The sequence below is a fragment of the Acanthaster planci genome, linkage group LG19 (assembly GCF_054643075.1).
Source record: "Acanthaster planci isolate LZ-2023a linkage group LG19, COTS_SCS, whole genome shotgun sequence".
NCBI lineage: Eukaryota > Metazoa > Echinodermata > Asteroidea > Valvatida > Acanthasteridae > Acanthaster > Acanthaster planci.
In genome coordinates this window covers 8,962,753-8,985,389 of record NC_141795.1, presented here as the reverse complement: position 1 = coordinate 8,985,389, position 22,637 = coordinate 8,962,753, and the positions used below count along the sequence as shown (strand labels likewise).

Genomic DNA, 22,637 nt, shown 5'->3' with positions numbered 1-22,637 from the left:
CAATGTTGGCTCTGCATGAATATGAAATTGGCATTTTTATAATAGTCATGGAGCTAGAGAAAATGGACAGTACAGTGGTTTTAGTCCTATCCCAAATTAGAATTTTCATTTGCTCATTGCCTTTTGTTTTCCAGAAGCTTGTATATGGTATGTGTATCAAGATTGGCCCCAAAATGAGATAAAATGTGGCAATCTGATCATGTTTTTTCAGGTTGACCATTTGCTTGGAACTGCCTAATGCATACATACGCATGTGTGTGTACATACACATGGATACACAGGGATCAATTGATTTTTTAATTGTTTTCCATTTTCAGCGTTGCAAGCTGGGCGTTACACCATCCACCCAAAGCCCTCTTCTGCCGCATCACAGACTATTGCTTTGTCCAACTCAGAATGACGTGGTCCAGCTGCAGGGGCATGATTCAACTTTGCAGTAAATCATAAGATCTGGATGCAATCAGTGAACGCTGTGGAGGCGACTTTGTTGAGCAGGGAGCCGGATAATGACCACAACCATGACAATTAACAGGAGAGACCCTTTCATGGAATGCCTACTGTTCATCTTATTGTTGTGGGGGATAACACAACAGCAGTGTGAAGGTATGGATATATGAAACTTTTTTTTTTAAGAATATTTAATTTTAGTTGTAAGTGATTTGTAAAATTCACTTAGCAAAGAAGCATTCTTCATTATCTAAAGTCATTGATCCCTGCTTAAAAAATTCCAATTCGAAATAAGAAAATTTAGATCACTCCAACACAAATTTCTTGGACATAAATTCAAGTTCTATGTTATTTCCTGTGGTCTCTGTGTTTTTATCCTCGCGCACATAAAGCAGACTCCGTTCTGTTCTCTGACCTCAATTTACCACTTTCTATAATTACTGGTAGCCTGTCCTCCCTGTACATGTACATGTAGGTCGACAATATTAATACATGCATGGCTTTTGACCATAATGAACTTTCCATGAGGCTATATAGTCCCCATGCTTGGCGGTGCGGTGGACCATAAACCCAAACTATATGTAGCCAGACACCGCGGTTCAACTATGGTTTTACTGACAGAGGATGTAATTGCCTTCAAGAGTATGTACACTGATGTAGGCCTACCGTTGCTGATCCAGTCTACTTTGACCTGCATTTTATAGCCTTCTGTTTTCTGGCTGTTTGCTTTTTGGGGAGTTTTGTTTTGGCTGTTTTCTTCTTTTTTGTAACATTTGGACAAATTTTGAATCGTACAGGAACATGTATGTGTAAAAAATAGACCCACTATTTGCCTGATGCCTATTCATTCCTATAAGTCCAGGGGGACTTATGTGTTTGTTATTTTTGAGACAGTCATATTAAACCAAAAGGGAATCCTTGAATATTTGGAAAAAGGCTTCCAAAACCTCATGTCGCTACAGTTTGTAACCTCTACCATTGCACCCTACTCTCGCAAATGAAAATTTTTATTTTGGTGGGGGGGGGGCATTGCACCCTACTCTCGCAAATGAAAATTTTTATTTTGGGGGGGCATAAACAGTGAATGTACAGCTTTGGAAAGCAAGTACATGTATCAATGTTCTCTTGATAATTACCTGTGCTCCCATACAGTGGTTCTGATGAAAAATGTAAGGGCCAGAGCTAGCATACATAATTGTCCACTCATCTCTGACGCAGTCATTTAGGTGCTGGATGACAAACACAGCTGCACTTTTTATTAATTTTGTGGTAACTGAGGTAGCTTACATGTGTTGGTGCTATGTATAGATTTCCCTGCGTAATTACCCCATAGTTGAGATGCTGTCGATTAGCCCGGTATTGATCATGATCAAGCAACTACATGTAGATGTACATGGTCCCCAAAGGAATATTCCGGCCAGATATCATCAGTGCACTCTGTAATATTCTAATAAGGTTTGGAATAGTCTGGTGTCGTTAACCAGTAAATGGACCATCTGTTTTAATTAATCACAGATGAGAGGAGATGCACAGTATACTTAGGAGGACAACCTTAAGATGATGTGACCTCAAGATTATGTGGCAAAAGCGTGCCATGGTGGCATTTTGCTCTTGCTGATATTTCAAACCAAACAGGAAGAAACTAGCGTATATAATTTTGGACAGAAGTCCCCAGTTTTGTAACAAAGGGTTACATCATGTGTGCATGTACCATACTGGTAGGTGTTGCCATCAGAACAAACAGCACTGGCAGCATTCATGAACTCACAAGACAATTTTGTTGTCAGTTTGTTATGGCCTTGGCTCGGTCACTTCCTCCTTGATGCCTGCTCTGTCTAGTGAAGGACTGTTGCAATTTGATTGCCCTGTGGGGCCGTGTCAGTATTTATTAAAAAAGGGCTAATTCACAGGATTGCTACTGCAACTCGCAAGCTGCATGAGTGCTGTAGAGTAAGGCATACGTGTACGATACATGAAGCATCATAAAATCGGCCAAATGATGATGAAAACCTAATACTAAATTGATGCATAAACTCAAAATGTGTAGACTGGCGTTTCAGACTGTCCCAAGCATTATTTGGTTCTCAGTGGCTGGGTTGGGGTTCAAATCGAGTCAGATTGACAATTCTCCAGCTCATTTTGATGTGGTTGATGGTATCACGCTACATGTACATGTATCTACAGCAAACACCAGGTTCATGGAGAAGTTGGAGATTTGTACAGTACCTGCTTTTTCACTGCTTTCACACTGTTTGCTGTCATGTTGATCTCCTTTGTACGCAAAATATCAAATTCCACCACCATTTGCAGTACATGTATATTACAGATGTGCTTTTTATTGCCATTCAAATGTCAAATTTTATCAGCTGTTTCCTGACTTTTTTTTCCCCTTCACCAGTAGTTGCCACCCTTGTACCGGTATATCACAGTCTTTCTCGGTGCACGAGTGTATATGTTCCTGGGTTTTTTTTTTAATTTTTAACCTTGATGGTATTTTTCATCCTTTGACTTCTCATCCCTCCCACCCATTTCCTGTCTTCCATCACAAACCATGTTCGTCAGTCTCTAAAGTAGGGTTGCGTAGGTGTACACTTTGGTTGAGATGAATGGACACAAAGGAGCGATCAACAGCAAGCAATTAAGGCCTTTTTTTTTCTCTCGCTTTCTTTGGGCCTGGATATTTTGTGCAGGTCTCCTAATTTTTTGTAGTTTGTAAATGAACATGTTCGTGTATTTTTTGTGTCTGTCTTCATTCCCAAATGCAGCATTTATGGAGGTCACGTGTCTGTTTGGGGTTGAATTTGAAATATCCTAATAAATAAAATTTTGGAATCAATTTCTGTTTGTTTGTTTTCTTTTGCTGCATTTATTTCACAGGTTATACGCTTTCCAGCACCTCAAAAATACAAAAATCTAATCAATTCTGCTGAAACAGACTTAGCTGAAAAACCACAATTTTTTGAAAAATGAAAAGAGTACACTGATGTACATGTATATCTTTTCATTTAATCAAGAGGTGGGTTTCTTGGTTGTTTTTTCTTCTTTTTTACGAATTTTTCAGCAGACACAACACAAGCTGTGATCTTAGTTGTTCTCAAGATCACACTGAGGGAAAAATGCACATTGTAGTTGGTATGTTACATAAGCTACCAGTAACTGGGTCATACAGGGGTAATTCCAGAAATTGGGAGGGGGGACATTTTGTTCGTGTCCCTGTCACATCTGACATGATTTTGTAAGTTCAGAACACATTTTCTGATTTCCAAGAGTGATGAATTGATGCAAATTGCCTGCCAAACAAAAAGTAACAGTTTGAAATTAATTCCCATAAAATTTCCACGTCAAATAACAAAGGTCCGATATACGCATGACTGGGACACAAAAATATCACACTTTTGGACCCCTAATTTCCGGAATTACCGGTACCCATGGATGAAAAAATCATGATTTTGAGATTTTTCAATAGAAGAATGGTATGCTGTTTCTTTCAGTAACTTGCATTTAGTTAAGTACATGTACATGTATTATGGCAGATTAACTGGCAAAGTGTTTGTGGTATGCCCCCCTGTAGCACTAATGCTTATTGATTTGACTTCATCAAATATATGCAGAGAGAGTCTTGGGCGGATGGTGCAATATGTCATTGTACATGTCACTTGATCAATAATCTCATGTTGTGATTTGGTCACTTGAGAATGAGATTTGTCATCGGTAGAACGAGGAAGATATTCCACAAGAAAGAACTCCATAGACAGTCGTCAGCACCAGAAATGAGATGTGGAATAAATAGCCATATAACCCAAACAGTGCCTTCTGACATACTGTACATGTACATGTAGTTTGGATGCACAAAGTTATATTGCCTTTTGAAATTCCAACTGTCTCCTACCGGTATTTAACTAATTGCTCCATTTCAGAAGCATTTATTCTTATTTACTTCAAGAAAATTGACAAGTAAAGGGATACTGCATGCGTGGAGATGTGGCTTGATGGGGTTTGTATCGTGGAATTTGGTATTTGAAGTCTACATGTATAATGTAATACCAGAAATATTCTGTATTATACCATGCAATACCTACCTAGATCCGTCATCTGATTGGTGGATCATTGATCACATGTCATTGAGTTATTCGTTCATTCAGTGATACCAGTTGAATAGAACTTTTCCCGACTGTATCCCGTCCCAGTTTCATATCGTATCTCATTCCCCGTACTTCTTCAGGGAGAAACACTGTGGTGTAGGGAGTGAAACCATTCTAACGTAGCACGTTGCTACCAGTGGGTGGCACGTGCTTTGGATATGAACTTGTTTGGCAAAATGACGGACGTGGATTTGCAAGCGGGACCCATTTTTTTTCTCCTAACAGACTGAGGATTTGTACAGGTATTGTATAAAACATTCACCTCACGGAATCCACATTTCATCTAGTCACCTCACAAAATATTCTCACACTTTGCGCTCAGAAACATTCATTATTTGTATATTATGAAATGTAAATCTCAAAGATTCAACTAATTTTCTCCTTACGTTTCGTAACTTTACAAACTGTAAGAGTTTTAATAAGGAAAAGGATGCCAATTATAACTATGATCAATATTAATCACGGTACATCACTTGGGAACATGCACTTCGGTTCTTGTTCGTATACATGTACATACATGTACCGGTACCGTATGTTGGGCCTAGCTGTGGTAAATTAAAATGAGAAGTAAGGCATAACAATTTATATTTCATGCATATATTATTGATTTTTGAGTAAATATTCTTATTGGCATTTACATGTAAGACTAGTTATCTTGATAAGAATTGATTACATGTACAGTACATTGGAGACAGGAAGTGGGTCATGCATATTTCATGTATTCTATCCCAGTTTCTTGGGCATAAATGTAAGAATGATTTATACATGAATCTGTATGGTACTGATGCATGTATGCGGGTACGTTGTAATTGTTCAATGTTTAATGAAAACCGTGGAGGCTAAAAAAGTACTCGTAGACTTGAGAAATGGACATTGTTGACTCTAAACCATGCAGTTGCACCACAACCACAGACATTAAATATCTTTTATGTCAGACTATTCTGGGACACATGCATAAATTAGCATATGGAATGATACGTTCTATTGGTTTCCATGGTGAGGCCAATATGGATATTGCATACTCTAGTTGTGTTGTACACGGGACAGTACTTTCAAGAACGTTTGCGTCATTACAAAGGGAAATTATATCAAAGGGGTTTTGTCCTGGACGGCATTAATTTTTTTTTTTAATCGTGTTTCTAATGACATGAGCTTTCTTGGAAATTACCATTGACCGGGTTTGACAGTGAACCACTTCAGGTCAATCTACCTGCACATTGCATGCAGATTATCCTTGGGACAAGCTTTTAACGTCATTGTGTCAAGCCAGTTTCACTGGATCACTGCCTTTGATTAGTGAATTTTTTCATGTTTTTGTTAACTGATCAGTGTTTATTTCAACAGAGCCAAAAAGTGTCATGTACACGTATGTTCAAGTCACCGGAGAAACCTGACTACAAATACAACTTTTCATTTTCTGGACTATTCCTACATGCCGGTACAGTAATGCAGTACATCAGGTCAAATTCGGGCGGCCTGTTTTTGACATGAATTTCGTGTTCTCGCACTCGAATGGCGGGAACATGACCCAAGAACACTGTTCTCAGAACAGGTTCACACACCACCTCCTCGTCAGGGTTTTACATGAACACGTGGAAAAACTCATGAGATTTGATTTTTGAAATGCTGCAAAAACTATCGAGATGGCTTACAAAGCTGGAGACAATGGAAAGTTTTCCAAAATTAACAGTAATTTTCCATGACAGAAATGATTTTTAATGGAAAAGAAGTTAGCCCAATTATCCAAACATTAACTTTCGAAGAATTTGCAAGGACGCCTCCATGCTGCTTGCATGCTACAAATAACTATAGTACCAATAACCCAATGTACATTCCCAGCGTTCGAGCGGCCGACCCATGAACAGCAAATCGAGCTGTTCGTGAACATACGAGAACAAGCCGCTTGAACTCAGCCTTAGAGTTTTATCTGTATTGCACATATTCTAAACAGCCATAAATTTTACATGTTGTTATCAAACTGGTGACTACTGTTCAACCAACAAAATAATTGTCATATAGTCAGTCATCAACCTAATCCAAGCAGGTCTTCAATATGAAATACACTTTTCACCTTGTCATGTCCAATTAAGTGTCATTTGTCTCCCATTTTGAGGATAGCAATTTTTTCTTTTTTTTGTGAGGGATTCTCCTCATTCCTGGGATTCCTTGATCGCAGCATTCCAAATTGGCCATGTCCAAGCCCTCCGAGAGAATACAGTCCCAGCCTCGGCGGGATATCCGCATCTTCAATTTGATCTTCCAAGACTGTCCTCCATCTCCATGCCGACTACGATGCAAATACGTGGGGGAATGCGGGAGCTCAACTCTGTCAAGGAAGCGGCGGGAGGCCAAACTGACAAGAAGATGTGCATTAAAATTTTCAAGAGAATGAGGAAATGCATCATCAGCAGGCATGCCTCAGCTTCGAGGATAACAGATGGGGTGAAGTAAACTGTACATAACTCCTGTCTCAGGACCGTTTGAGACCCACAAGGGATCTCCTCTAACGCAGAGTTTGCAGCCTGTAAACCTAACACTGTTGCCTATTATGGTGGGAGTGATAATGTGTTTAAGGGATATAGTAATGTCTCATGAACATGTAGATGACTTAATGCCCTGGCTACCTCTCTGCCTGAGAGGCTGCAGAAACCTGTGATGGAGGTTTAAGTGTTATTTAAACTTGTAAAAAGTCTAGATTTTTTTCATTTTTATCCTTTTGGAGGGAAAAGTGATCGAAGTGATTATGGTGAAATGCTATCAAGTGTACCGTACATTTACATAATTATGTTGTCCAGAGTACTGAAGTGAATATGTCATGCGCACACTTAAGTGTGTAAAAGGCATTTGCGCGAGAAACAGCGCACAAACCAACACGCATGCATTCTCCGTTCGTTTACACTAAACTTCCTAGTTCATAATGACATCACACTTTGGTACTCTACGTGTAAGTCTCTTGGCATTCACAGAAATGTTTTGGATATGGAATACAATTCATACCCACTCCACATTCATGATTAGTTATACTGTTTGAATGAGTGATTGAAGGATGTAACTGTGCTAAGAATGTACAGGATGATCCAATAAGAACTACAGTAGATGTGCGTATTAACGGTGTCGTGTTAATTAAAATTTGGTGTCTTAGCCTTTCAAGTATTCCAAATATTGGCAGATAATAGAACCCCTGAAGCTTTTCCTTGACCTATATGAGGAACACAAATTGTACTGCACAGTCTTTGAGTTTGACCTTTTGCCCAAAGACCTTAAGAGAATAATCTGAATTCAGGTCATGTTAATTTTTCAGGGAGTTTTCTGTTTACATTTACCTGAATATTTTCTTGCAGTCCCAGAAAGAGTTGGGCTGAGGTTTAAGAAAAATAACATAAACCTCACAGTGCCTTCATGGAAATATATAACCTAAAACCATTTGAATATGTATGCCGATTTTCCACCACCCTTGTGTGATCACATTTTGTTTGCCTATCTGCTGCTAAACTCTTTAGGAATCAGCTGTTTGCCTTCTCAGCATGCCTCTTAGCTCTCTGATTACCAGCAAGAGTCTGTTTGCTCAGGTCTTTGTTACAGCAATCAATGCTCACATAAATGGACAATGAGAAAGTGATTGAAGTGATCTGATTTTTCATACAAGGACAGTGATGAACAGCACATGCTGTTGCCACATACAGTTATATACATGTACATATGGTACCTGGTGTGGATATTTTACATGTATTTACATGCATGTAGCGGTACTTTGTTTCTCTGTGAGAAACTTTTCATTTTTCAGGCACATTGAAAAACACTTGAAGCCGGATTTTTACCAATGACCTCCTTGATTGTCAGTCAATTTGCTGCTGAAATCTCGCACCTTGTTTTTCAGAGAGGGAGAAATGGTGTTTGTGGAAGAAGACAAGTCCATGTAGCATCTTCATAATCCACACTGTGTTGACATTTTCTGGCAGGTCTCCAGAAATACCATAGCATTTGTGCGCTTAAAAATGAAAAAAATTGTAATTAATTTAGCAACTTTTCATCGTAAATACTTCAACAAAATACATTGAAGTTAACTCATGTATAAATTGTCACTTATCTTTCCACTTCTTAAGTCTTAATTATGGTCCAAGCAATGAACAATTGACATATTCTCTAACCAAGAAAATTGTTCAAGAATCAGTGATTTTTGAAATATTGAATTTTTGGGGGGTTCTCCCATTAGATTTTATTTGTATGTGGTACTTGTGTGCATACATGTATATGTACGGGTACGTGTCACTCTGTACACGTTCATGCGTAGCATACGTATTTGATGACAGAGCTTTTGTTAGTTCATGGGTGGACCCACCATCTGGTCCGTCATGAATATTGATTTTCTTTTATTTCTGCAATCTACCTCGCCCAATAACTCCCACGCCTGCTGATAAGTACATGTCCGTTGTTTCTCCCTTCTGCATGTACATGTATGCCGGGAGCCTCAATCAGATCGACGTGCTTGTTTAAATGTAAATAACCATTTGCTAAATACAAACATAGAGATCCATGCATATACTAATACAAGTGTGGTAAAAATTGGCTTATTTGTACCAGCTTTATGTACCTAAAGTAAGGGCTGGTATAACATTTCACAGTGTACAACATGTGCAAGCCTGCTGTTGTGATTTTTAAAAGTCTGAAGTATCATAATTCCGTGAAAAAGGTCAAGTTTTGGTTGATACATGTACAATATGAAAAATAAGTCTGTTTTTTAAGCAGAGCTAAGTACTTTAATTGGCTACAGATCACTATGATTTAAACAAAATCAATTTGGTGACAAGTTTAAGTGGAAATTTTCGAACTGTTCTGTGCATAAAGCTCACGTTAGAGCTTCAATCAAGAATTAAAGTAGTAATTAATTGTTACAAATTATGCACACATGTTAAGGGATGTTGTCCTTGGAAGCAGATGCATTTTATTCTGATGCAAACAATGGTTTTGCATTTAGGTTCAATCTTACATTCAAGCACATTTTTAAAAACAATTTTTTTCATTTAACTTACATGTATATGGGTATGCATGCAAAACCAAGAATACATTTGCTTCATATTTTTACGGTACCAAATCTTAAAGTTTTTTTTTTCACTTCCCTTGTCATACTGATTCACGGTGTGCAGCTAAGTGGTTGAGAAGTGGCTAAGTTGTTAACTGGTTGAATATAACAGCAAAGAGAGGTCAGATGGCATTTGGTTCAAATGGAATTAACACTTGAAAGGGTTCTGACAAACATGTCCGTTGAACCCTTTTAAATTACATCCAAACTACACCTGTACAATAGGCACATTTTTTCTTCCCCTTTCTCCAATTTTACTTTTTCCTAAAATTACTCCCTCCCCCTCCCCCCCAAAAAAACTTTGGTTTCACTTTTCAAAATACAGCAGGTCTGGGAGCAGGAAGGATAACTCTTTTTCCTCAACAAAAAGAAGCCAAGACAACAAATATACATGTACATCCATAAAAAGTATATACCTGCAGCATTGATACTGTATACAGTACATGAATGGTGGCAAATGCAGATCCGTACAAGCTTACCAATATGAATCCCTATTCTGCCGTGCATCCATTACAAAATATTACAGGCTATTTGCACTTGTAATGACTACATGTGCGATGCACCCAATTTTACGGAACATATAATTTTATCACCAGAGATAAATACACATACAAACTTAGCGGTATGTGTTTGACAACTGCATGAACATGTACATGTATGCACATTGTAAATCTGTCCTGACAACATTGAGATATTTCTGTCTAGACTGAAGATCCTTTCCTTTAAATCGATACAACATGCAGACACATTTTTCAAAATGGGAGTCGGCATTACATTAATTCACATCTGGGAAATTTCATTTAAGAATGCCTACGTGTAATGTTTATGTACATGTACTGCTTCTGACTTGTAATGGTATGTGTCATATTTTGCGGTATTTCCCCTCCCCCACCCCAACGACTTTTGTCTCATTCTTTCCTTGTGATCTTTTCTAAAAAAAAAAAAACCAAACCCGCATCTTGACCAACTCTTAACCATGGTGACAAGCTGACGTGTTGCTAGTGATGCAGACAGGTTTTATGGATGTGCATAATCTGCTACTTGATTTCTTCTTCAGTCATCATAAACATGTAGTAATGGACACAGACAGTATAATGTATGTGATTGAAGACAGCATGGAGACTGCTCCAAGCCTTTAGAACCTGCTTTAGAACCTGTTCAATGTCCATCACCTCGTTCATTCAATACTTTTAAGTTACAGCATTAATATAACACGCACGTGTATGTTGTGAGCGCATGAGCAATGAGATTACTCCATATAGGAGCTTTACTTGCCAAACTAATGGATGATCAGGATGTCGTAAGGGAAATCATGTGCTGAATGGCCATGTGTCCATTTGTTTAATTAATTAAAAATAGTGTTGTAGTTGGAAACTCTCCGGCTGAGCAGTTTTTCTACCTGGGGCATTTCCAGGGAGAAGGGCAAAGCACTCACAAGCAATAACCGTTATATTTAGTGGAAAGGGGTCAATTTATATGGCTTTTGAAGAAATCCTTCTTTCACTTTTGTCCTGTTTTTCCTTTTTTGGGGGGGGCCTCCTTATGCCCCTCCCCCCTAGCATTATAGTTTATCAGGCACAAATTTTTGATTTCAGATATCTGTGGACAAGTTTTTTTAAAGAGGCTGACGGCATATTTAAAACAGCACTGTAGCAGTTGTTAAGATGTGAGTCATTAGGGAATTGGGATTAAAAAATTCAGTCCACATGTAGACGAGTTATAGGGCCGATGCAATAAAAATTGTTGGCCTCGTTTTCTGTAAACACATTTAGAATTATTGCCCCTTGGTATATTTATAAAGGCCAAGACTATGCATTTATCACCGTCATGTTTCAGTGCTAACTGAAATAAACCAGAGCGGGCACATTTAGGTTGAAGTACGTACCCGACAAAGCCCTCTGAATTTTTGGAGCAGGAGCACTTGATAGATGTTGACTTCATCCTTCAAACCTTGAAAAAAAAATGCAATTTGCAATGTACATGTAGATTGAAGCTATTCTCTGCAGAGCATTATGACATGTTTTATAGATACATGTAGTGATTCTCTCTCTGGCAGATTCCCAATTGATCGGTGCCTTTATTACATGTACATGTTCCTTAATTTCCTGTGGGACTGAGAATTACCCGAAGATTGTAGTTCCTTTGTGCACAGTCGATTTTTCTGTGTATTATTTTCTTTCAAGTACTCTGACGTCAGAAAGTTAAATCATTTCATCAAAGTCCGTCTTTATGACCTGCAGTGTCATGTATTGAGTTTCATAAGATGAACTGCAGACGCACAACGTGCATCCGTCACCACTCCTACGCGTGTGCTTACAGTGGAACTTCAACATGCAATTAAGTTACTGGTAATCTCCCTGTTGGAACTGAATAGCTACCGCATAGATCAGGGGTGTGAGAATTCAGCTTTTTAGCTTTTTTTGTGCGTAGATGTCGACCCCGAATTCCAGCTTTTTTGTACACCTGGTCTGTACAGAAGTATGGGAGCTTTTTACATTTCAGCTTTTTGCTAGCTGTTTTCAGCAATTTTAAGTGGCCACTCACATCCCAGGGATATGGACATGTGCCTGGTTGAATTGAATGGAAAGTGCAGATGATGTGTTCTAACCCAAGGGAAAGAAAACGTTTGCCAGTTTGTTTATTTATTTTTTCAATTCCCCGTTGTTTTCAAACAAAGTGGTACAGTTTACATTTACCTTAATATATTATCTAGGGTTAAAGTACAGTATACCTGTAAGGACTGATCCTTAAGTAGTTACATGTAAAAGAACATGTACAGTGTACCAGTAACTTTGTTGAATGTGAAAACTTGTAATTTGGATGCTGGTAGTAAAGTTTAGTTGATGTGTGAAACTTGATCAGACATACAGCTGTACAAGTACTAGGCTAAAGTGACTGGTGTGGCTTCTAGACCGCTTTCGTTATTGAGTCTAGGGGTACAAAGTCAGTCATTTGAGTGGATTTATATGCATAGCCATCTCGGCATGGGCTCTTGCCTCCCTCACACTTTGCCATCACTTCAAGTCCTTGTGCCTGACTGCATACACTGTAATGCTCATCCCTCCATCCCTCAGCCCACCCAGGATGCCGCAGGTGTTGCTAGGCAACTGTCACCGCTCTCTCGGGAGCACCTCATCAAGGAAGCCTTTCCAGCCGGGTGAGAGAATCCCTCCAGCAGGTGACTGTGTCAATAATTATGGCACTCATCTGTGCCAAGAGCCACAGCATCACGGGGAAAAATTGGTGGGGCCTGTCCCGATCCCTTCTCTGAAGATAACAGTGCGTCTGTCATCACCAGTCATTGACTGGTACTCTGTCTTTGTTCATCATTAGAGGGAGTTATTGGAGAGTCTTATGAAAGGGAGTGTTTGTCTATTTGTTTGATATGTTGGTTGTTTTCCAGTTAATTTGTTGGCATTTGTAAGTTGGCATCTGCAGTCATGCAGCAATAAGGACGATTATGAACGGCTTCATTCGGACAAATCCTGTAATATTTTGTAAACTAGAGACAGACAAATATACATGTAGCATTTCCTTATCATGCCTAAAACTATATAACAAAAAATGGTAATCAGGAATTTGTAAATGAGGTCACCTCCTTTAGGTACATGGAGATTCCTTCATTGAAGGATCAAGAGTTGGCACCTAAGGGTGCAGACCGCTAATTCAAGTGAGAATTTCTGACCAGCTCATTAGCATTAAAAGTGCCCCCACAGTATCTTTTGAAAAAGGAGATTGTTTGGCCCCCAAAATGGTGAGATTGTGTAAATCGTTGCCAGAATCAACTCCCTGGGTCTTTGAGCTTTCATATGAGGGCAGAAGGGCTGAAAACTACGGTTGAAAAATGGTCCTAAGTGCCCGAGAAAGTTGAGGGTTGCCACTTGAAAAATGGCTGCAATCAGACTTCGGAAAAATCGCTTTTTGGGGGGTGATTTTGTTTTGTGGGAATAATTAAAAATGTAATTGGTTAACCCACAAAAAATTGAAAAGAAATTGAAAGATCAGTGACCAGACGAGAATTTCATTTGTGTTTCAGAAATCTCAGGGATGTTGGCGTGCATGCTATTGGGCCCTGAACGGTGCTGATTTTACACTGTTTTCAATGGGGCTTGAATTAGTGGACTGGACCCCTAAGTGTTGTGTACGGAGTGGTGTCCTTTGGTGGGAAAGCCTTTATACACATACATGTAGATTCATGCGCAGTTGGTACAAAGCACACTGTACATATATATACAACGAATTCCCATTGCAATATGCACAGATCTGTGTACATGTGCATGTAGGTACATGTACATTGTATAATCCATATCCTTCCATGCACTCCTAAAGCCAGGTTAAAAAATTTTCCAACCAGCCTCTCTCCTTTTTCCCAGTGAGGATGGTGCATCTGAACAGAGCAGATAAGTGATAATTATTTATTTAATCCAAGCCAAGTACCGTACAGCTGAAACTCCGGTAATTGATATCTTGAGCTATGAAAATCTATATCACTTGAATCCAATCCATGTCTGTTCCTATGGTGTTGCACTCTGCAAGTATTTACAGAATGACATGCATTTTTTCTGCATTACTGACACCGGATGTAGAGATTCCTTGAATAGAATTCCTTCAATAATGTGCTACGGTCGATGTGTATCTGTAACTACATGTACTCCTTGCGGTATTTTCTGTCAAAAATATGAGGTTGTGCCATGCCGGTACATGCTTATGTAAAGTATGTAAACGGGGCAGTTTTGAACACCAATCAACCTGTTTTTGTCTTTTCTCGCGGGCGGATGGATGGTTGTACAGCGTCACCATATATGACTGAGGGCCCCACCCATGTTGACAATGCATGCAGACCTCGTTCAATTGATTTTTCATCATGGATGGAGTGGTGGATGTTTAATTCTACACAGAACTGGTTTTTGTGCTGTCGAGGGTGTGCGTATGCTGTACGTGAATCATTCACGGCGCCCGCCTTGTCGTTTTGGGATATGCAGAACCGGGGAAGCTGCAATCAGATTAGCCTAACCCTGCCTGAGGCAAAGCATGTTATCTCTGTCGAGTCAGATGATGTCTTGTGACATGTGTACATGTACAATTGATGCAAACACATTATGATGAATAATTATACACACGCACAGGAGTTACACGTAAAATTATTTGATTTCAGATTTAAACTCTGTCAACAGTGCGTTGGCGGCATTGAAGGTATACCATCATGCTTTCTTGTGAAAAATAATTTGTTGTTTCTTGTATGATGGCACAGGGAGGCTTGTGTTGATCATTGTTCCGCATCATCAATTGCTTGCATATGAGCATGTGATTTCATTGTTTTGTCTTCTTTCTGTCTTTTTTTTACATTTCATTTCTTACTTTTGAAGCGTTTCTCATAAAAAACATGTATTTGGATGTAGATTGAAATATTAGACTGGAGTACGGGTACTCCCCCAGTGTGAGTGATGTCGCGTCAAGATCTCATCTCTGCCTTTGTTCTTGGGTTTGGAGCATTTTTTTTGCCTTTTCATGGGAGATTTTTTTTCATCTTCTTTTCACCAGATGGGCCTACCATTAGGGAAATAAACTGGTTGAGATAGTGGAGCTGGCTGGTTCTGGCAAAATTGATCTCTTTTGTAATCAACAGAGAAAAATATCAGAAAGTGATTTGACAGTGATATTCAGAAAATCTTTGAGAATGTGGGAAGAACAATCCTTGGATTTGGTACATGTAGATTGTAACTTTGATATATTTTGCTTGCTAAACAACTGTAATATTACATCATTGTGGTACATGTCCCTCCCCCCCAAGAAACAGGTCTTCCTTCCATCCTTCTTTTTTATGGCATCTACAAAAAAAGCAGTTCGATTATAAGTTCTGGTTTTTTTTCAGTATAGCACGTAGCTGATTTAGTATGCACCTGAGCACGTGACTGGACAAAAATAATGGCAAGACAGGTCAGCCCGTGATTCAAATGAAATGAACAATGCTTAAAAGGGTACTAATTGCATGCATAAATAAGTCCTTTGGACCCTGTTACAGAACATTTAAACTAAAATAGACACGTTTTTTCCGTTCTTTGTTCCCAATTTCATATTTTCCCAAAAGTTTCCCGGACAAATCGTAGGGTCACCCTGGCCTATAGGGTTGGTACTTGGTAGGGCAACAGTGATCCCAGAGTACCTTTTTTTGCCCTACCTAAACACCATAAAATTAATATCCATTTGGAAGCAATTTTTAGAGAGATTTTAAAATCAAATTTAAAATGTTATGAACATGTTTATTTTTTTTCTCCTTTCTTTCTTGCCTCTTCTCCTACACCAGCATCAGGATCTTCACGTGGTAAGTGGAAATATTAATTTTGGAAGTAAAATTTTTGTATGTTTCAGGTTCTGTGTTTTCTTCTGTTCAAATAACAAGTAGGCAACCAGCCTGAGATGGGAGATTCCCTGTTTTAATTTTTGGGTTGCTGGAGTTGGAATTAAAAATGTTTGTTTTTCCCTTACTGAAGTCGTGCATGCATGTACCTTGTCTCATTGTTCACAAGTGACTGACCTAATTTTTTTTTTGTTCAAAATCTAGTAACGATATTGCAGAAAGTTAGTACAATAAATGGATAATTCTATCTGGATGCATTGACGTTTGTCGTTACAATCGCCAATTTAACATAATTTGAATGTAGTCACATGTACACGCATATGAAAATCTTGAAAGTTGTCTACAGGGACTTAATCCCCTGTAATATTCTTCAGTGGTTGTATGGACGTGTACAGTTTAAATGCCCATGGTGCTATTGTACAGGTGTTCTTGGTATGAATGTTTACCCCTTGCCTAAATGCATGATGTAAATCTTTCCTACAGCCAGTAGTCTAACCCAATACTTGAATTTATGTTGTGGTTTAATTCAACTAACAGCCATACACAGAAGACAAGCCCCAACTGATTTAAATGGTAAGCTAATAATCTTTCCTGTTGTTTTATTTTCACAATTTTAACCTTACTAATTCCTTTAACTTCCATTGCAAGGAAGGTTTGGGATTGGGTCTCAATCATTTTTTAAACGACCAGAGCAGTCTGCTGTCACTGTTTCATATTCTGTAACTATAGAGACCTTGCGCGGTAGCCATCTTGCAGAGCGGTTCTGGTTTTTTTTTTCCCAGGGGGAACCTCATTTGTGCATACCCTGCGAAACGAAAGCATTGGCCTGCAAGGTGGCAGCCATGCAAACCCCCCCCCCATTCCTCAGATTTTCAAATCCAGATGCTGTTAACCGTGCTCGCCATTCGTCCAAATGTACATGTATTATTTGGATGGTCTTAAAAAACGTTGATTTCATATGAAAATGACTTCCTCATATTAATGACTGCTGAAAAAAAAAATCAGCCTGTTTGAAATTGTCAGAATGTGGGCTGTACTCAACTCAGCACTTAGACCTAGTTCCGTTAAAAAAACAACGGAGGTCCGTGTAGGTATCAGGATATGGGTGGGTATTTAGACATCCGATCCGACAGTGTTTGTTCACAAGTGAGTGCCGGTATTGTCGACGGAAACTGAGACACTGATGAAGAATGAAACAGAAACCTCTCCATTGTTCAACACCTGTCTTCCACCTGGCTGGATTTTGAATGTGCTGTCACATGTGCTGGATGGAAAGAAGCTCATCAGAATTACAACAAAAAGCTTTTGAGTTTGAAATCTCATGGGATAACTGACGTAGATCTCTTGACAGCGCTTTTGATCTGTTTTACACATGTTTTAGTTAAGAATGGTCATGTTCTCAGGATATTTTATATCAGTCAACTGCATCACTATCATCTTACTGGATAGTGCCTGTATTATCCAGGATAGTGCTTGTATTATCCAGGATAGTGCTTGTATTATCCAGGATAGTGCTTGTATTATCCAGGATAGTGCTTGTATTATCCAGGATAGTGCTTGTATTATCCAGGATAGTGCTTGTATTATCCAGGATAGTGCTTGTATTATCCAGGATAGTGCTTGTATTATCCAGGATAGTGCTTGTATTATCCAGGATAGTGCTTGTATTATCCAACCCATTGGCCCCACATGTACATGTATTTTCTCCTTTCTCCCAGATTGCATCATTTGTCTTCATGATAGCATTGGGAGTAACCGTGCTGGATTGGACTGATTTTTATTCAACCATCTACAGGACCGGAAACCTGTCAAATTAATATGCAGTTTATCTGATACTGAAATACATGTACTTGTATGTCTCATCGGTGAGATAGTCCGAATCATCTTGGTCTGGACTCCTCAAGTTCATTTGAGATCTTTAAACTTACTTTGAAAGAAGTCAGACACTGGGTGGATCTTTCCTAGAGACCTTTGTAAAATTCATCTTTTAAAGTGCACATGAGATTTTTCGGGTCAATCCCGTCAGTGTTAGTGACAGCCCATTGTAATTTCTCCAACCTCTCGTGTACATGGACTCTGACAAAATGCACTAGACCGAGCTGTCTTTGTCAATTGGAATCAATTGTCAATTGGAACCACGTCCATCGTTTGAAGGTAATGCCTGGTCTCCCACAGTAACTCCTGATTTGCAGCAGTTTTGTTTGGTGGAAACTATCTAAGCGATCTTGTGTAATCCAGATAGGCTACAGTGAAAGAAGTGATATCTGAGTGTGTACCCATGTGTGTGACCAACCATACCAGTAATGAGAGTTTGCCATGTGTGGAAAGCAAATCTTTGCAGTTAGTGGGTGTATGGTAGTCAACCGTGGCCCAACTGTTTTTTCCCTCTCCTTGTGGGTCTCAAACAAGTCAGAAAATAGTGGTTGGACAGAATTAACTTTTTGAAAAAATGTAAAGGGTCAGTGTTTCCGTCCGTCCTGCAAAGCAGAATGCCTGTCCGCCTTTGCATCTAGTTGAGGCGACAGACTGTAAATGGGAGCCTTTGAAGTGCTCATGGAATAGGGTAAAGGAACACCTGCCTAGAAATGTGTCGCAGTCGAGACCAGACGGTCAACGACTGAGACTTGGAGTTGTAAGATGGAGACCAGAAGAATGAAGACCAAGACCAACACAGCCCTAGCTTGAGACTGGGGCCATCAATAACAAAATACATAATGTGTAATACAGAAAAGAAAAGTGCGCCAAACATTGCATGCCGTTTAATTCGTTTTAATTACTGCTTCTTTGGTTTTCTCCTTTTTTTTCTACCGTACTTTACGGTACAGGAAAAAAAAAAGACCAATTCTAAGAAAAGTTCTTTTTGAAGTTGGTCCATTATTTTCATGCATTGTGAATGGCATATAATTTACTTATAAATGCACAAATGGAAAATTTAAATGGAAGGAATAAAGTTGACCTTCATACTGCGTTGTAGAGTTAGTTACAACTTGTCACAACACTCACGATGTTGGATGAACATCATGTTACCGATTCCGAGCATAAACATGCTACATATTGACCTGAGACCAGCGAGAATACTGAGACCTTTATTTCCAAGACAGAGAGCAAGAACTGAAACCATGGGGTAGTGTCTAAGACTGAGACCAGCAAAAAGTGGTCCCAAGATTGACTTTTAGACCTAAATCACTGCTAGCAAGGAGAGCCTTAGTTGATTAGACTGGTCAAAACAGCAAAGGGTAATTACAAATTACATGTACAATAGCTTAGAAAGATATTGTAAATTGCATGTAAATTTTAACTTCAATACCTGGCAGCTCTTTCCTGTTCCTTTTTTCCCAGTAATCTGATTAATATTCCACCTTTTTGGTTACCTGGTTTCCTCCTCCATATTTGATTCAGTACTGATTTCATCCGTTCCGTGAACGTTTGTCTGCTTCCCTTAAGGTCTTGACTGTCTCAGGAATGACGGTGGCGGGGACATAATATCATTCAGTCTCAGTGAGGATGCCTTGCCAGGTAGGAGGATGTTTCCTTGTGATATATTAAAGAGCCTCATTTCCCAACATCTTGTCAGCATTTTCTTGATCCTCTGCGGCCTTTACGTTATCAGTGTCTTCTACTATTGAGGTTCATTTAAAATGCATGTGTTATCCAACCGTGTCCAAGTTGGATTTTCATACTTACGACATCCCTTCAAACTGCATCTCCCCGTTTTATAAGTTACGAACTAGAGATTCTTACTTTATCAGCATTCCTACTTTTTTGTCCCCTGTCCTTGCCACCCTCTCAAAACGTAATCAGTGCCACGCCTTTGTAGATTGTTAAACTGTGAACTGTCTTGACCTTTCAGGACACGTAATAGGGGTGTTGCCACTGAAAGGGGAGCCAGCGGGAGACAATGCAACAATACGTCTAACCATCAGCCCGAGCCCGCAGTCACAATTCGTGCTCCTCAACGTCTCGGACAAGGCGCTTCTGTTAGCGCAGCAAGTAGATCCCGATGTGAGTATGAGGTGTTGAGGAAATGATAAGGAGGATATGTTGCTGGAGAGATGATGAGCCACGCTGACTAACCCATGCCCGTAAATAGTAGGCGCATTTGCGTGACCAGGCTGAAATTTCTGTAGAACTATGGGGGGGACACGTTTTATCAACTGCGGCTTGCAAATTTTTGGGTACATTTTGAAACTTTGGGGAGGGGGTGTGAAAGAGTTCAGCTTGGAGGTGGGCTGCAGGCCCCTTTCCCCCATCTACCGTGTATTTATGCCGCTGAGTGTGTAAATTGCCGTGTCAGACAGGCAAAGTTGTAGTGTCGGCTTCCCATGTGACTGTCCAATTGCACAGCGTGGACTTTCTGTCTGGTCCATATTTTTTTCCCCAATTTCGGATCAGAACGTGAACCTCTACATTACCAACTTCTTGTTTGGAATATTCTTTGGCCCAGGCCAAAGCTTGACATGCACGCCTCGGTTTGCCGTTTTGAAGAAGCTGAGAGCTTGTGTAATATTTTGCACAGGGAAATTGCTGTTTGTGTGGACACTCTCTGTCAAAGTGACAAAGTCATCATCGTGGTTGTTTACAAGACCTGTTCACTTCATCAGCCTGTCTAATTTTAAGGGATTTTCTTTGGTCAGTTGTTCACTCACACGGATGGAATTTTTTTTGCCTTTGGCGGCTTATAAATCAACTGCAGAGTCCCACAGGCGGCGTGCCAGACAGTACGTCATCCTGTCTGTTACCCATTGACAGGTAGACTTGTTTGTGCAGAGGTAGACTCAGGGAGGCCTAATTCACCCTTTTTAAGCATCTTTTTTTGTGATGCCTTCAGGGGGGGACCACTGGTTTGTACTTGTTCCCTGGTCCGTAACCCCAGACCCATATTGTGCAAGCAACAAAGCCACCGTGTTCATTGCTTCAGTGAATAAGTGTTGGTTAATATAAGAGATCTTTGTCAACTGTTGCACGCGACCAGGAAAAAAAAAAAAGCATTTGCTCCGACACATGATGGTTTAAAACCCTGAATGGTTATCAAGTTTGTCTTAATCATATCCAAAAAAATAAATAATAAAAATAGTAATTTTACAAAAGTGCAAAACAAAAAAATGTATGAAATCACAGCCTTGACAAGAGTAAATACATGTAAAGAGATGAATCAATGTTCGGGCATGTATTTTGTGCACGTTTTGAAAACTTTGCCAGCTGAGATACCATGCCCGGGGCATTTGGGAGGGCTATGATTTGATAATGCCGTGCCGAACTTTCACTTGCCATAAGGGCACTTGCAATAAAGCTGTTTTGTGTGTGGGTGAGTTTGTTTCTGCATTCAATTGGGGACCTTGAACAATAGAGGACAATAAGGTCCCCGGTTGACAGAGGGTCCCCGATTGACAACTGTGTACAAAACATATGGGCGGTCTTCTAAAAAAGTTAAAGTACAAACAAAAGAGGAACAATAGGGGGTCCCCAGTTGCAGGCAAATACACACTTGGGTTGGGTGTGTGGGCGGGCCGTCACCGCATGTTAAGGGATGAGTTTGTTTTGTTCGGCAAATATGGACCTGGTTGTGGGGGCATTAAATTTTTCTGTTGCCACAGTTTTATTTAGATCACTACAAAATATACATTTGTGTTTGTCCCCCAAAGCATTATGTGTGTTTTTTGTTTTCTTTCCTTTTTTAATGTCGTATTCTTCGAGAGTAATGTGAGACCGAACAAAATCTCCAACTTTGAAAGTTAAAGTGATGTTGTAAGTTACCCTCCCAGTTAAATAGTTACCTTCGTAAGAGCAAGAGCGGGAAGTATCGCAACAACCGGCTCATGTTGAAGGGGAGAACGGATTGTTGCCATCTCAATCTTGAGAGGGACCCTTCCTTCTTGAAAAAGTGCCCTCATTGAAGTATACCCCCTGGTACATGTAGCTACCTCAGGACTTGAGATAAAAGCTATTTGTTAAATTAGTCCCATATAAAACCAGTGTCATCTCCTTTTGTGAACCAAACCACTTCTGTTTTGCTCTCTTTCAGTTGGAAACGCAGCAGTCGAGGTTGGGCCTCCAACTCCAATGTGAAGTCTTAAATTTTGGAATACCGGTATGTTCCAATTTATTTTCCTGACGAATCAGTCACCCCTTGTCAATACATAGTGACTCATTTGATTTCAACCCTATATTAACCCAAACAACAGTTGGAACCTGTTCATCAGTGGCAAGCCTAGGTCTTGGGTGAGTTTGGGAGAGGGGGAAATTGGAAATTTGTTTCTGTCAGAATTTTGTCATCCATCCTGGGCCCCCCTCCCGTTCACAAAAGGTGGTAGTAGCATTTCTAAAATGCTGGCACTTTCAATTCCTAACCAACAAAAGGAAAACAAGGGTAACATGTCATTCGCCCCTCCCCTGCCCTCCCCCCCCGCTAGATACGCCACTGACCATGCTTAAGTGTACCTGTCAAAATGTGTGATTAAAAGGGTAAAACATTCAAGGTCACGTAGAAACTAATAACTCGCAACTAATAGATGTCTGCCTGTGATACAGAGCTGCTCTGCTGATGGATTGAACGTTCGTCACAAAGAGATTAAACTGTACATCTTCAATCAACCTTGACCTTTGCCAGCCG

At 39.7% G+C, this 22,637-nt stretch overlaps 1 protein-coding gene across 18 annotated transcripts in view; it reads left to right on the top strand.

Annotated features, from left to right (window-relative positions):
* pcdh15 (protocadherin related 15) overlaps positions 1-22,637 on the top strand; it is a 71,206-nt gene that overhangs the window by 8,300 nt on the left and 40,269 nt on the right. For 17 of the 18 annotated variants that reach the window (XM_087149117.1, XM_022245593.2, XM_087149118.1 and 14 more), the window contains 6 exons: positions 318-603; positions 15,974-15,991; positions 16,565-16,600; positions 19,472-19,543; positions 19,878-20,029; positions 22,050-22,115. In XM_087149117.1, the coding sequence (XP_087005243.1) occupies positions 507-603; positions 15,974-15,991; positions 16,565-16,600; positions 19,472-19,543; positions 19,878-20,029; positions 22,050-22,115 (441 nt within the window). In that variant the 5' untranslated portion in view covers positions 318-506. The remainder of the gene's footprint in view (positions 1-317; positions 604-15,973; positions 15,992-16,564; positions 16,601-19,471; positions 19,544-19,877; positions 20,030-22,049; positions 22,116-22,637) is intronic. The other variant, XM_087149108.1, reaches the window with a different exon arrangement.